The following is a 16525-nucleotide window of genomic DNA, read 5'->3' on the forward strand; positions in this document are numbered from 1 at the left end:
GTCAACTCATACCTTATACGCTGCGTATAGGCCTATACGCGGCGTATTGCTTTTGCTGAATTATTGGAGCCCGGCTCCCCTCCCTTCCTTCCTTTCCTTTCTTTATTATAAATGGAGACGTTATATCTCTCAACGTTCAACAAAAAAACAACACAACATTTGTACTATATATACCCAGAATGTCTTGGTTTAACCATATATTTCCATAGGTGGAGCCGGGTTACGCCGCTAACGATCAGCCTGGCACGTCGTTGTTACCCGACTTGAACCAGGTTTCGTTATATATTTATTTAGTATGAATTTGATAGTTGTTTTTTTACTAAAACATGTTGTATTACGTTTTGTTAGGAGTATGTCGGGTATGATACCCAGACCCAACAACCTTACTATCAGCCAAAACAGTTTTATGGTAACACTGGCTCGCCGGGCTTGCCAAACTTGAACCAGGTTTCATTATATAGTCTTATTGTAAATATATGGTTATGTTAATATTATTTTAATATTCTTATTTATTATTAAAATATTATATTTTATTTTTTTATAGGTATTATTATTATTTATTATTATCACTAGCACTATTGTTTGAATTTCTAATTTATGTATGGTAGGAGTACTTCGTGTTGGATTACGGTAGTCAGCTGTCGTACCCGTCATCTGTCGCCTGGTCGGATTTTGGAGGTCAGCCAACGTCATCGTACCAATCCAGCGGTAGCAAATGATCCGTTTTATGGAACCGAGTCTTCATCGCACCACGGGCGAAATGATCAAGCCGGGCCAAACCCAAATAACGAAGATGGGTACGATGACGACTATATACGCGAGGTGAAGGTTTCGTATAAAACAGATGCTGTAAGACATCGTGTGTTTTGTTTAAGTTAATATTGTTTGTTTGTATGTTGTTTAATAAACGGCTTAAGAATTAGCGTAAAATGTTTCATATTTTTGAGAGCCGCGAGGAGCTGGAGAAATGGGTAAAAATTAGAGGACGGGAGCATGGGTTTGTTGTTGTGGTCCAGCGGTCAAGGAAAAACGTCGTGGACCTTGCATGCAATCGTGGAGGCGAACCCAAAATAAAGGCGACGATGAGACGTATCGGCAGCATCATAAAATGCTGTCCGTTTAAGATCCTGGGCAGGTACGACTCGAGGGGTGCATGTTGGAGGGTTCAAGTGGTAAACGAGACTCACAACCACGATCCCGTTGAATTCTAGGAGGGGTGTGCGTCTTTTAGAAAAATGAACACCGACCAGTTGGATATGGTTGAGTGTTTACACAGGGCCGGCGTGAAGCCGCAAGAAATCGAAGCAGCCCTCCGTGAAAAGTTTCCCGGTGTGCAACCTGTAATAAAAGATATATACAACCACACCTCCAAGATTAGGAGGGATGGGCTACTAGGCGACACCCCTATGAAGGTAGTTCAAAACACTTGTAGTTTTAATGTGTACTTGTCGTGCTTGTAATATTTACCAAAGTTTTATTTCATCCAATGCAGGCGCTGGAAAACTTTCTCGCAGGAAACGGTTTCACGTTCTATACCCGGGAGAGTGATACCGACGACAGAACGGAGGAAATTTTCTTCTGGCATAGTAAGTCACATAAAATGTGGCGTGCGTTCCCCGAGGTGCTGATGATTGACACGAAGTACAACACCAACATGTACGACTGGCCGTTGGTTCAGTTTATCGGTGTGACCTCGACATCACAGTCGTTTTGTATCGCCGCCGTGTTTGTGATCAGGGAACAGCAGATGAACTTCAGCTGGGCTCTGGAGAAACTTAAACAAATGCTCGACGACTGCATGGAGCCACGCGTGATCCTGACTGACGCGAATCAGGCCCTCATGAACGCATGCGACGCGGTGTTCCCTAATGCCACCAAAAATTTATGCAGGTGGCACATATTCGAGAATATAAGGAGAAAATTTAAGGGCCTATATAGCACGGAAATGGGGACGGACTTTGCGTACTGGTGGAAGGTCCTGTATCAGTCGCCGACGGTGCAGGAGTACGACCACCGTCGCCTCAACATGGAGCGTCATTTGATACGGGACGATAGAGCCAGTGAGTCCTTCGTATCACCTGATAGTTTTTAATAGCCTAAACATACGTTTTAATAACGTTTCCTTTTATTTTTCAAAGGTCTTGCAATACATTTGCAAGAGCTGGCTGGATTTATACAAACACAAGTTTGTAGTCTGCTGGATCGACGAACGCCGAAACTACGACGAACCGAGTTGAGAGCCAGCACGCAAATCTTAAAAGGTACCTCAATGGAAGCAACAACTCGCTCGACACAATTGTCAGGCAAATCCTTAAAATGGTCAACTCGCAGATGAAAGAAATCGGTAAATCTTTTGAAGCCTCCCGTTCGAAGGTCATGGAAGGACATCAACAGCATGTCTGGTTGAAGAAGCTAATAAACAGGGTGTCGATTCACACTCTGGGTCTACTTGTGAACGAGTATCGGTTGATACACAAGATGCGTGACGGCGGCGCTTCATGCGACCACCATTTGTATTCGTCTTCGGGGCTGCCATGTGCTTGTCGAATTGAAGGATACATAGTTAACGACATGTGTATCCCAATAGAGGATGTTGACCCGTTCTGGAGGAGGCTTAATTTTGATCCAGCCTGTCTGCCGAACGAAGAGCCAGATGCAGCAGGTCTACGGGACATCACAGATACACTATCGTCCATAGATGACCCTAATCAAAAGAAAAGTTTTTTCGCCAAGCTCTTGTCTGCTATTCCAGGGAGATCTAAAAAGAAGGAGCCAGAAAAAAGAGAGGATCCTCGGGGGCGTCCCAAAAAACCAGATCCCCCGAGGCACAGCGCATACACCCCCGCTCCAGATCTCCCCAGACACAGCTCCTACAACCCATCCTCATCACAGGGGCCAAGCCAAGAAACCCCCACCCCATCCTCGCTGACTCGTTCGTTGTACCAGTCAGCATCGCGGTTTAAAACTCCTCGTGGACGACCTAAGACATCGAAACCTACGGGAGCTCACCTCGGGTTTCCTTTGATGGTTTCGCCAGCGCAAGTACCAGCGATAGAAACGTTTAGGAGCGTCATTCCTAGCTGGGCCCAGCCGTTCATCGCGGACATAAAAAACGTACGCTTAGACGGTAACTGCGGTTTTCGATCAATCGCAGTGGGTTTGGGGATACATGAGAAATTTTGGCCGGATATTAGGCGGGCAATGCAGAACGAGCTGGAAACGAACGAAGGGTAGTGGAGGGGCGATGTTCAACAAAGAGGATGACAGATTGTACGACTAGGTTCATTCCAGCATTCCGTACTCCAACACGGTCAAATCGGCGCCGCCGAGTCGTTGGTTCAGCTTACCTGGTCATGGGCACGTGGCTGCTCAGACATACGCGTGTGTGTTAGTCAACATAGCTGGCAATCAGACCGAATCTTACTTCCCATTGAGAATCGGTCCTGACTTGGTTCCGGATCCACAGGTTATAGGCATCGCTAACTGGAGAGGTGATCACTGGATATATATCAACCTGGTAGGGGATTTCCCAATGCCTACTCCAAACTCTAATTGGGAAAGAAGCGCCGTACCGGCGGCGCTCAAACGGAAAACACGGTTCGGACAGCGTTTGAAGGAGTACGAAGACATACGCCAGGGTTGGCGAAGGGAATCCTCTAACGTAGATCTAGACAGCTTATAGAAGACATTGTATCAATGGACAAAAAGTCTATAATAATAATAAATAATAAATAATAAATAATAATAATTTTAATAATAATAAATAACAATAATTAAATAACAAATTAATATTCATATTAATAACTAAATAATATAAATTAAAATAATAATAATAATAATAATAAATAATAACTAAATAACAAATTATTATTAATATTAATAACTAATAAATAATAAATACTAATAAAAAATGAAAATTAAATAAAAAAAATGCCTAATACGCGGCGTATTAGCTCCCTTATATCAGTCGCCGACTGCTCAACAGCCACATACTTTCAAATTTCAAACTCCCGCCCGATCAACCGAGCATCCGAGCATCCACACACGAGCTTATATCGGCCGGACACCGACCGGAATACCAAACGAGCCGACGAGATTTCACCCGACACCGACACGACATGGAGATAATTTTTTAATATTATGTTGATGATGATGATTTTGTTAACATGATTATGATTATGTATTGTTGATGATGTGATGATGATGATCCTGATGTTTGGATGAATAAAACTGTCGGCCGGAGTCCGGCCGTCAGTTTACAGGGACTATCAGACACGGCGTATAGCCCTATACGCGGTGTCTGGTATAATTTTTTTTATTTTCTGTTTTATTATAAATATTATTATAAATATTATTATTAATATTATTTTAAATGTTATTATTAATATTTATTATTATTATTGTTATTATTGTTATAATAATTATTATTATTTGTTATTATTATAGTTTGTGGACGACGATATTGAGGCAGAGCTCAAGCAGGTGGGGCGGGGCCAGGGCTATGTCCGTGGCCGTGGCCGATGTCAGGGCCGCGGACCCCCCGAGGGCAACGACGTATTGCTCACCTACCCTCATGTGCAGTTTGATGAGGGTTCTCCCGTCCACACACGATACATTCGCCTATGCCAGATGCACCCATTTCCTAGCACGATTATATCCTGGTCGTTTTTGGATTCTTGTGACGTGCACCAGTGGGCGGCTGAGTCATTGGACAGGATACGCCCTGGAGCCGATGCTTCAGTATGCCACTATCAACCCACCGGGAGCTGACACTGGAGGTTTACTGCACAATACGCGTTACGTAAGCTTACTCCACATTGTTATATTATATTATATTATATTATATTATATTATATTATATTATATTATATTATATTATATTATATTATATTATATTATATTATATTATATTATATTATATTATATTATATTATATTATTGCAGGTCCCGCGTGCCTGGTACGCCAGAGATTCAGATGAGGGTGCCAGGCGCCGATACGACACAGTCGGAGGTTTACTTCCGCATGTTCGGGCATGACGTCCATCTCTCGATAGAGGAGTTCGCGGTTGCTCTGGGCTTATACACCGCACAGGAGGTACGCAGCCCGATATACACAGAGAGCATCCACCAGATACCGGAGGACGAGCTGCGGGTATGGTGGCGGGCCATCAGCGATCACGACTTCGGGGATAGGACCTTGGACACCAGTTCCAAGGTCTCGGCTATTAGGGACCCGCTGCACAGGTACGTTCTTAAAATGTATTCTATTGTTTAGTATAACTTTATATTATATTATATTATATTATATTATATTATATTATATTATATTATATTATATTATATTATATTATATTATATTATATTATATTATATTATATTATTGTTAATAAATTATATTATCTTATATTACACAGGTACCTTCACAGGCTGATTGTGATGTCCATCGCGGGTCACAATCAGGGCGCTGAGCACTGCAGCCTGCGCGACTTGTTTTTTTAGGTGTCTGCTGACTCACAGGCACTGCAGCCTCGCTAGGGGTTTCCAGACTATTTTGTCGGCTACCAGTTCTGGCAAGGACGATGGTCCTTGATGGGTGGCGGGTACGTCACCCAGCTTGTGATATCTCTAGGCCATGGAGCCCTGGTGGACGGCCTGCGTATCACTCTGATCCCTCCCAGCCCGCTAGACCGCCTCCGTTGCGGCGGCATGCACATTGTGCGTTCGTTCCCCGGGCCCAACGGCCCGCAGGACCGACTAGTGGCCGGGGAGGGGGCACGTGCGCCTTACGTCCCGGTGCCTTTAGTCGAGCCTTCCCCGCTCGTGGCACCGGAGGTGGAGCTTATCCATGAGCCTGTCGACGCGGGGGAGGGGGCCGGCGGGGATTCGGACGACGGTGGTGCCAGACGTGAGGATCCGGGCGCATCTCAGGTACGTTTTGATACATTAACGTTTTATCGTTTCTTTTAATTCGACTTCGTATTAAACGTATTTCTGTGGTTTTGTTGTTAGGGGTCAACGCAGCACGTTCCACGCACATATCGCGCGGTGCGTCTGGTCCCGCCACCGACGCTAGGTTGGAGGCCCTAGAGTTGGAGATGAGGCGGATGTCGCGCCAGATTGACTGGCGGATGAGCCAGATGTCACGCCAGATCGGCTGGCTTGTTGGCAGTTGGGTAGCGGAGCTGTCTGGACAGCAGTACACCGTGCCACCGCCACCACCCCACAGTTTTGACCACGAGGCGAGCACGTCTGGCGTGAGACACGGACGGGGCGACGACGTGGATGCCCCGGACGGTTCGGGGCCGAGGTGCAGGGGAGAGGACGACGCCGACGTTGGCGACGCGTTCGGGGGCTCATGGGCCACGACGACGACATGGGCATGGACATGGGGGACTTCATGTAGATTTTATGTTTTAGTTATCGTATTTTCTTTTATTTGTACAGATTTAACATTAATTTTTTGTATGTATATGTGTTAACTGTTTTTCACTGAAAGGATATTAAATAATAAATAAATAACTAATATATAATGATGATGATAATAATAATAATAACAAACTAACAAAGAAAAAAAATAAAAATAAAAAACATAATAAGACAAAATTGGTTGGATTTTCTAGAAACATCAACTCATACGCCGCGTATAGGTTTATACATGGTATATAAGCCGGTGTTTTAGCAATTGGGACGATGTCCCTCAAAAATCAGAATTAATATCAACTATTTCTATACAAAATTTAGACTATCGAGAAAATCCTAGTATTGTATATTAGAGATCATGCCATAGTATTATTGTGACATTCCAGAAAACAAGCAAGTTGAATTTCATTAAATAAATATATTAACAGTTAACACTAACAAAAATATTTATTTTATATTATGATAATTGTTATGGCATATTGATTCTTAAATCAAGATATTAATTCGTTGACCAAAATATACTCCTTTTCTAATTGAATGTGTATATAGTTACAACTAACAATAAAATATTATCATTAGACAAGGTATTATTATTGTCGTATTATAAAATCTAGAACCAGAGCTATTAGAATAAATACTAATAATAATAGAATATATCATATCATAAAATTATTTACTGGAAAACTAAATCCAAGTTATAATAATTGTTTAAATAATTAAGGGTAATGTTTCTACAATTTTTTTTATTGTCCAGCCCCCCTTTTTTCCGTATATATTAATATGGATCAATAAAACATAACAGTTAAATATTATATTGCATACAATAGTTTGATTAATCTGAATGACGACTTGAGTACCATGAATCAAAAAATTATTGTAGAATAGTTTGGTCGAACATACCTTATGATATGCAATCCAACCCTAAAAGCAAGTCGTGCTGATAACGTGTTTTGTAACAAGCCTACAAGCAAGAAGATGAGAAGAGAATTAGAGAGAATAAGTGTTTATTATTAATTGGTGTGTCATACAATGAAATACCAATAGGTATTTATAAGGGGAGTAAAACTTAAGGAATAAGCTAAACTATATTTCGTAGTTGATAATCATAATAAAAACACAACAATATCTATATTCATAATAACTTAAATATTATTAATATATAAATTATTAATACAGGTAACAAAATGCAAAGAATTATTGAGACGAATGAGGCTACACGAAGCATGGAAAAGGCCACCAATTAAATCAATTGAGAATTTTATAAATGGTATAACATAACATTTGATGAGGAGCCCAAATTTCAGCCCATGAACACAAAAAAGAAACACAAGGCGGTGGGATTATTTTTGGGAGGAGACGTGCACAACTAGATTATTGGTGGAAGAAATAGAACCCTACGGAGAAAAGAAAGAAAAGTACGAACAAAGGGTTTGTTATAGAAAGGAGTTCATCGCAAGAGAAAGTTTTATTGGTTCAACCAGATAGCATCGAGGTCAACACCTACTTATCCAATTATTCTTATTATTTTGTTTGAATTTATTATTTTCGTCATGAATTTATTGTTTAAACCTATTTATTTTCTTTTGCTCTTGTATGGTTGTTGGCTAAACCCCTTAGACGGCCTAGGCTTATGATGAACCTTTGATTGACGTTTGATTTATTTGGGATTTGCTTTTCATATGGGTTTATGGATTAGTAAAGATTTTAATATTATTTATTTGTTTGATGCATATGTGTGCTTGGTTTTATTTGATGAGTTTTATTGTTTCACAGTTTCCTTGGTGATTGTCTATCATGTAATATGATTTTGTTAGGTCATTTACTATGTGTTCTTGACTAGTTTGTGATTGATTTATAATAAGATCATAAAAACAATATTATTAGTCAAATAAATAAAAGTGCTCTATTAATCTAAAAAGCTGTAAGGTGATGGTTGATTAAGATTGCTAGATTTAATTCTTCATAAGGAGTCCGTCTAGTTTTGATTTTTCAGTTTTGTCTATTAATGTTGAATGAATTTATTAAACTGCCTTTGATTTCCACGCTGTAAGGTAGGATTTCGTTTAAAGGTATTTGTTCATAATTAATTAGGTAACCGTTACGAAGTCTAATATTAAAACCGGTGTGTTTAAGAACTTAATAGAAATCCATAGGTGCCTTCTTGAGAAGGGTCACTATTCGGGTTTTCTTTTTATTGACTATTCTGATTCTAGCCTAGGTGGTTTATCTATCATCATCGTTCTAAGTTGAGTCGTATTTAATTCTATTAATTAGTTTAAAATTAGTATTTTAGTAAAATTCCCCTTAAAATAATATAAGTAAATAGTCGTGTCTGTAGTTAAGTCTAATTAGCTAGTTTACGTCATTAATGAGTCTCGTGGGTTTGATATCCGGACTTACTTAGCTGTACTAGAGTCGACCATTTCACTTGCCGGTTAGTAGTTTTAGTTAAGTTAATGTCTGATATGGTCCAAATTATACATACTATTATATAAATATTTCCTACACTTTGAGTGGCTTTTAAGTTAGTATCTATTCAATTTTACTACAGATTGGTTCACATTTAGAATTTTAGTGGTTTCAAGAGTTAATAAGCTAAAATGAGTAAATTATGTCATCAATTTTAGTTCGTTTACTAATTTTATTAACAAGATTTATATATAAGATCATTGAATTTGTATTCTAGTTTTCATATATAAATTCAAAATAATAAAGAATAAGAGTATGTGAGCTAAATTGAGAATGCCTTTAAATAATACGTTGCCTTCAAATCATGTGATTTCAAAGGTGATTAAATAATATGTTATCCATAGTTATTGATTCAATTATGTGGCTATGTGTTGATCAGGAAATTACGAGAGCTACAACAAATTTTAGTAGGTCTGGACGCATAATCCGATGGCTGCTAGTGGGCTGCAAGTTCTAAAAGGGCTTAAATACAAGCATATGTTTTATCAACACTCGGCCCACGTAGGTCAAGGGAATATTTTATAATATTACAATTACAGAAGACTTTGTGTATAAGAAGTTGTACATCCTGCAGTCAAACATGTACACCACTCCACGTGTTATTCACCGTTTCTCTATCTCATCTTCAACCCCCACGTGTTCCGTTCCTTTCTCACAATCACCTCAACAAAAATACCTCCCGATCTCTCTCTCTTTTGCGAACACCATGGATAGGTTCTCTATCTGCTGAAAACCTCCTACTCTCATATTAATCGTACGATGGTGATTTCCTCTTAGTGCTTCGATCACTTTCGTCAAACTTTTGCGTTGGTCTACCTCTGATCCAAGTAATTTCGAATTTGACTTATGTATCGTGATTTAGGGTGTTGGGCCTAGTTATTTGGTTTGTACATAGTTTGCTTGTATTTTGAGCTTAAGTCGGGTATATTATGTAAACCGAGAACTCTATGGTTCTCGGTGGGCTTTGGGCTTTTGGTTAGTATTGGGCTTGAGTGGTTAGTTCCCTATATATATAGAGAGTGCATTGTATAGGTTAAGGTTGTTCATTCACTTGTGTTTTTGGCCATCTAAGAGCTGTTATAGACGAGTTTGTATTGATAGTGCTTAAGCACCCGACGTATAATAATACGTGTATTTTGAAGCCATTCTTGTGTTCTACGTGTTTGTGTCTACTTGTGTGCTTGAATCATTTATTGTTGGAATTCCGCACCAATATCTAGATTGTTGATACCATAATTGTAGTGATCCAGATTCGGGACTTACAATTGGTATCAGAGCCTTAGACCTATTCAGGCTCGTTATTGTGATATCAAGGATTCAAGATTTTGATCTTTGGTGGTTGTGTTTGATTTTCCAGTGATACTCTCGTCGGAGAAGGAAAGAGTTTTTTTTTTTTGGGTTGAAGATTGACCTAAACTTGGTTAAAATTCAAATCCCAGAGATTTCGGGATTTAATTTGTTACCAAAATTATCTAGTCAAAGCATCTTTGGGTTTCCTGGAAGTTCTCGTTCAATTTTCATTGTTTTCGGCCATCATTTGGTCGTTCTCGGTGAAATCTGTTGGTTCTCGGCCAAATCTGCCAGTTCTCGACCAAGTCTGTCAGTTCTCAGCTACATCTAATGTTCGGCCACAATCAGTTCTCAGTTACACTTAGTTATCGGCTATTACCAGTTTTCGGCTAAATCAGTTCTCGGTTGACTTTGGGTTTTCGGTCAACTCTTGTAGTTCTCGGCATCTTTTATCGGCTGCCAGTAGTTCTCGGTCAACTTTGGGTTCTCGGCTTAGTAAACTGTAGGATCTGTTTGGGCCTGATTAGTTTAATTTGGGCCTGATACTTGGACTATAAAACTTTCCTGGACTGAAATTAATCTTAAACTAATTTAAAATGGATCAGTTAACGAACAGCAATGTCTCAACCAACACTTCACTCCATCAAGAACTCGACTCTATAATGGGAACCACCACTCGTATACCCCGTCTCTTGTCTCATGAGGGGTTTAGTGAATGGAAATTTCGTTTTGAGAAGTATGTTAAGATGAAAGATGCTAAGATCTGGAGAAGCATCGTTAGAGGACCCTAAATCATCACGTATCAACGTGAGAATTCAACTGAAGTTGTTATGAAGCCTGTTGCACAGTATGATGATGATGATTTTGCTAAAGTTGAAGAAGATGAAAGGGCCCTATCAACCTTAACTATGGCTCTCTCACCTGAGATTGCTTTAAGTTTTAGAGAACTTCAATCTGCTAAAGAATTGTGGGAGGCGTTAATTGAGGTGTATGAAGGAAATGAAGACATGAAGAGAAGTCGCCAAGATCTATTGCGACAGAAATTTAATATGTTCAATCATGTGTTGGGAGAATCGTTGGAAACACAACTTCAAAGATTCATAGCTCTTGTGACTGAGATGAGATCCGCAAGCATCTATTTGGCAACATCTGAAATAAATAACAAGTTGGTAAACTCATTGCCCAAAAGCTGGGATATGAATGTTGCGGTTATCAAGAAGACAAAATATCTCAACAAAATGTCTATCTCGGAGATGATGGCCACCATTAAGGCTTGTGACATGGATGACAAGCAACGTGCAATAAACCATGCAAACTCCTACAGTGCTGCTGGTTACAATGTCGCTCCCAACAATGCCCTCATCTCACAAGACACCTTTTCAATGTTTAAGGCCACTCAACAGCTTCCGCCTCAAGGAAACTTTCAGATGTTTAAGTCCACTCAGAGCCAACCGTCTTCCATCCCACCTCAACCAACTCCAGTTTTCTTCACTAAACCTGCTCAAAGTGGTCAACCTCAATCGTCCGGTGCTGCTTTAAATCAGATTTCCAGTCAGACTCCCTCTATCTCAAAGGAAACTCAAGAGAACATAGCTTTAATGGCGGGATTCATAAACTGCTACAATGCATTCCTGGCTGGAGATTTGGTTCAACCTGTTGTTGCTGCTGAGCTTGATCAAATCCATCCAGATGATGTTGAAGAAATGGATATCGCTTGGCAAATCGCCATGGCAGTTGTTCGGGCCAAGAAGTTCACTAAGAGAACGGGAAGGAACAATTGGAATACGCCAAACAACCAGAAGGTGGGTTTTAACAAGAATACTCTGAGATGCTACAACTGTCACGAGCCAGGTCACTTTGCTCGTGAATGTACCAACCCAGCAAAAGAAGGAAACACCGAAAGGGCGCTGGTTCCTGTGGGAAATGTTAGAGGAGAAGTTGGGGAGAGCTCGGGAAATGGTGAAAGAGGGTTGGTTGCCCAACAATTTTCTTGGGATAATCAGATGGCTCCTCTCAACATTGGCAATCAGACAGCCAATTATGTTCACGTTGAGGATGCTGAGGAAGAAAATGCTGCTGAGGAGCAAATCAAGGAACTCCAATTCGCATTCATGGCTTTCACTTCCCCCAACTCATCTGAGGTAAGCTTTCAACCATGTTCTCTAGATTGTTTTGATACAATTAATTTATACAAACTCCACAATGATAACTTGCTTAGAAACATGGAAAGAGTAAAATCAGAGAACTTTAAACTTAAGAAAAATGAAAAATCCTTCTTAGCTAAAATAGAAGCAAATCAAAAGGATCTTTCTAAGCTTAAATCTGAATTCAGCATAAAGTGTTATCACCACCTAGATGCCAAGCAGGAAATTGCTGAATTAATTGCTAAACTGGAAGCCTCCAAATTGGAAATTTTGAACTTAAATGCTAAATTTGAAAGAGCTGAACTTGATTTTAAAAAATTCGAGGGTTCCAGTAAAGTAGTAAATTCAATGATTGATTATCAATTATGGTGGAAGGAAAAGGAAGGTGAGGGATTAGGGTACAACCATGTACCCCCACCTTACAATGACAACTATGTTCAACTTCCTGTCACCAAAGAACAGGAAGAAAAGGTACAGGACATGAAGTACGGTATACATGATAAGAATGACAAATTTGAACATGTGAATGCATCCACTTCAGGAGTGAACGATTCTAATGTGTTTGCTTCATGTGTAGAAAAAATAACTGTCAGGGAATGGACTGATGAGGACGACGACCATTGTTTTGAATTTAATAATGACATTGTTTCTGATGTTCCTTCAAAACTGCCTGTTTTAAATTCTGTTATTCCGACTGTTTGTGTGGGCTCTGTTTTAAAGAGCAAGGATTTTTGTGTGGTTGATTTGGTTAATATTTTGAATTATGACAATGTGGTTTCAAATAAAATTAAAAATTCAAAATCCAACAAATACTTACCACCTAAATTTGTTAAAGAGGGATGCTCTAATGACAAACAAGGTGATAAGCTGAACAATGTGAATAATGAAAAAAGGGGCCATCGCAATTTTCAGCAAACTGGTCCACACAACCAGTCCAGACGAGGAGTTGCCCAAAATGATTTCTACATAAAACGTCAAACTTGTTTTAATTGTGGCACTCCTGGTCATATTGCCAGAAATTGTCCACATCGTCCATATGTTCCATATTATGGATTTTATCAGAGGAATATGCCCTATATGCCTCACAATTCATACAGGCAAAGATTCAGGCATTATCCGGCTAATCCCTCTGACGATGATTGGAACCGAAACAAATATGGCAGGTCTAGTTCTCATCAGACCAAGCCTAAAATGTTTTAAAAAAATTATTAGAAAAGGTGCTTCGGCTTCAAAAGCGAACACAAATTCTAAGCCAAAACGGGTGGAAAAGACAACCTCGTCTTATTCCAACCCCAAAACACCGGAGGCTACGACAACCATTCGTACATATAATGCCAAATCATACAATGGTAGACACAAATGGTTGCCTAAATCTCTGGCAAAGAAATCTGAAAAATTCACGTTTGATGATAAAAGGGACATGTCATTGCAACCCGTGAAAATTTTAAATGCATCAGGGTCACCCAGTGTAACTATGGACTAGGTACCAAAATCTAACTAATTCCGCGCTTTGTGCAGGGACAGCTATGGAGTAATATCATCAGACCTTGGTATGTTGATAGTGGCTATTCCAGGCACATGACAGGAGACATTTCCCAACTACACGACATTCAAACCTTTAACGGTGGGTATATGTCCTTCACGGGAGGAGAAAAGGGAAAGATCACACAGAAAGGTACTGTAAGTAACGGTGTTCTAAAATTTGAAAATGTTAATTTCGTTCCTGAATTGAAGCACAGTTTGCTGAGCGTGTCACAAATATGTGACAAAGGGTTTTCAACTCCCTTTACTAAGAAAGAATGTTTAATTTTAAAACCTGGTATCATTATACCAAAAGACTGGATTCTTGTTCGATCACAACAAAAAGATAATGCTTATGTGATCGACATTAACAAAAATGTTCCCAATGAAGTAACATGCTTGTTTTCAAAAGTGTCGGAACATAATGCTATGCTTTGGCATCATCGTCTTGGTCATGCAAATACGAAAAATTTAAATCGTCTTGCTAAAAATGATTTGGTCCGTGGCTTACCCATTAAAGATTTTGTTACCATTGAAAAATGTGTGGCTTGTGCCTTGGGTAAACATCATCGAAAAACTCATAAACCAAAATTGATCAACACCATCTCATCAGTTTTTCAATTGCTACATATGGATCTCTTTGGTCCAGTGCATGTTTTAAGTCTTTCACGCAGCTCTTGTTGTCTTGTTATTACTGATGACTACTCACGTTTTACTTGGGTGTTTTTCTTGTCGAATAAGAGTGAAACTGCAGATTTGATCAAAAGGTTTATAGTGCTCATGGAGAACCAACTGAACTTGAAGCTGAAAGGAATACGTTGTGATAATGGTACAGAATTCAAGAATGCATCATTAAATTATTTCTGTTCAGAGATGGGGGCATAAAAGTAAGTTTTGTCATGTCTCGAATGAAAGGCCTATAAGTCCGGATGGCTTGTAAGTCCAACGTTCAACCTTAAAGCTCAAATTTTTGTTTAATTTTCAAAAAAAAAAAAAACCTTTTGATCAAGTACTAGGGGATTGAAGTCAAATTAGGGTGATCTGGGGAAAGTCAAATACGTTTTGAGAAGAGATAGGAGGCATCACAGGTTCATAAGTGATGTCCATCTAAGATTTATGCCGAACTGAACCTAATTCATATCACTGATGCAATGAAAGTCATGCTAAGTTTGTTTTACCTGCTATCAACCTATCACTTTATGTCATAATAATGCTGAACATGAATCCTTGTGACAACGTCTTAAACAATATGATTTCATGTTCGGATCTTTTCTTAAAATACAGTGATTTTACAAAACTGAAATTTGATCCCAATCTGAAAAAAATCTCAAAAAGATTATTCTTGTATTTTATTTTTTTATTCTTGTTTTCTTTATTTTTTATGTTTTTTATTTATTTGCTTTATCTCGAAATCACTTTCCTCGAAACATGTGATTTAACTGGGTCGTTTTCAATGAGTTTATATTACTTTGGGCTTTAGACTGGATTGTCAGGTATGTGATTGCAAGTCTTTGGGCTGAAACAAAAGGTTGGGCTTGTTTGTGGGTTCTCGGCCCATCTCTTTTGGGTAATGAGTGATCTTGGAGATTGTTGGAAGTTAAAGGGGTTTCGTTGTAGGATTAATGGAGATTTCGGTGACTTGGAGAAGACGACACACATTCCAAGAAGAAACCCAAAGGGTTTTCTGTCCCCAGCTGTCAAGGAGTTCTCGGTTGACTTTCGTTAACCGAGATCTCCTAGCCTTGACCGAGAACTCATGTTCTCGGTTGATTTTCGTTGACCGAAAATGCTGGAATTAACCTTATTTGACCGAAATCTCTTGTGGACAGAAAACTGATTGTGGACTGAGATCAATTGTGATACTATTATTATATTTTCCTATTGGTCCACCAAATGTGATCTTGTCATCATTGGCCCCTCATGTCTTAAAAATTGACGAATTTGCTTTAAAATATAACTATAGTCAAGTTTGTATTTACTAACTTGATTCGTTTGGTGCAGTAATGGCTGATCAGGCTCCGTTAAAGTTTGTGGACACACATAACATAGTTGGACATTTGTTTGATCCACCACAGGCTCACAAGGAATTCAAGTTTATGATTGTCGTCCTCAACACTTGCAGGATTTCTCACACATTACGAGAAAACCCTGTCATTTGCAGAAAGATGATCACTGATTTTTGGAATAATGCCTCAATCAATCCACGAGGAGCATGTGGAGTTGTGTAGATAGACTCTAAAGTGCAGAATAAGCCGGTCGTCATCACAAAGACTATTATAAGGGATGTGCTTTTGTTTGGTGATCAACCTGATCACCCGACAGAATATTCTGCTACTTCCGTCTCTGAGATTCTTACCAGGATGGGTTATGAGGGTGCTTATCCTCCAGCAATCAAGAAACTATTTCACCCATACTGGAGGTTTTTGATACACACGTTCTTCACATGCGTGTCAGGAAGAAAGAGGGGATCTGACGCGATCAGTCATACTCAGATGTCTGCTATTGTTGTTCTGATCATGGATTGGAATTACAACTATTCCAAGTTCGTTTTTAATGAAATGATGTGCAATCTGAAAGGGAAGAAGAAAGAGATGTTCCTCATGTATCCCAGAGTTCTGCAAATGATTTTTGACTCACATTACACCGACCTTGTCAAATTTGTTGATACTTTAGATATGAAG

At 39.4% G+C, this 16525-nt stretch overlaps 1 protein-coding gene across 1 annotated transcript; it reads left to right on the forward strand.

Annotated features, from left to right (window-relative positions):
• The first annotated feature begins 1235 nt into the window (after window positions 1–1235).
• LOC143615243 (protein FAR1-RELATED SEQUENCE 4-like) lies at window positions 1236–2092 on the forward strand. The gene is made up of 2 exons (XM_077088418.1): window positions 1236–1340; window positions 1493–2092. The coding sequence occupies exons 1-2, from the start codon at window positions 1236–1238 to the stop codon at window positions 2090–2092; spliced, it is 705 nt and encodes a 234-aa protein (XP_076944533.1).
• Window positions 2093–16525: the final 14433 nt, after the last annotated feature.

The sequence above is a fragment of the Bidens hawaiensis genome, unplaced genomic scaffold (assembly GCF_021521415.1).
Source record: "Bidens hawaiensis isolate Kalapana, Puna unplaced genomic scaffold, B.hawaiensis_p1.1 tig00042334_1, whole genome shotgun sequence".
NCBI classification, from domain to species: Eukaryota; Viridiplantae; Streptophyta; class Magnoliopsida; order Asterales; family Asteraceae; genus Bidens; species Bidens hawaiensis.

What these genes read in the sequence shown, in the direction of transcription:
- LOC143615243 (XM_077088418.1), top strand. Translation starts at nt 1,236, where the DNA reads ATGAACACCGACCAGTTGGATATGGTTGAGTGTTTACACAGGGCCGGC. An exon ending in AGTTTCCCGGTGTGCAACCT is followed by an intron (nt 1,341 to 1,492) that starts GTAATAAAAGAT and finishes CATCCAATGCAG; the next exon opens with GCGCTGGAAAACTTTCTCGC.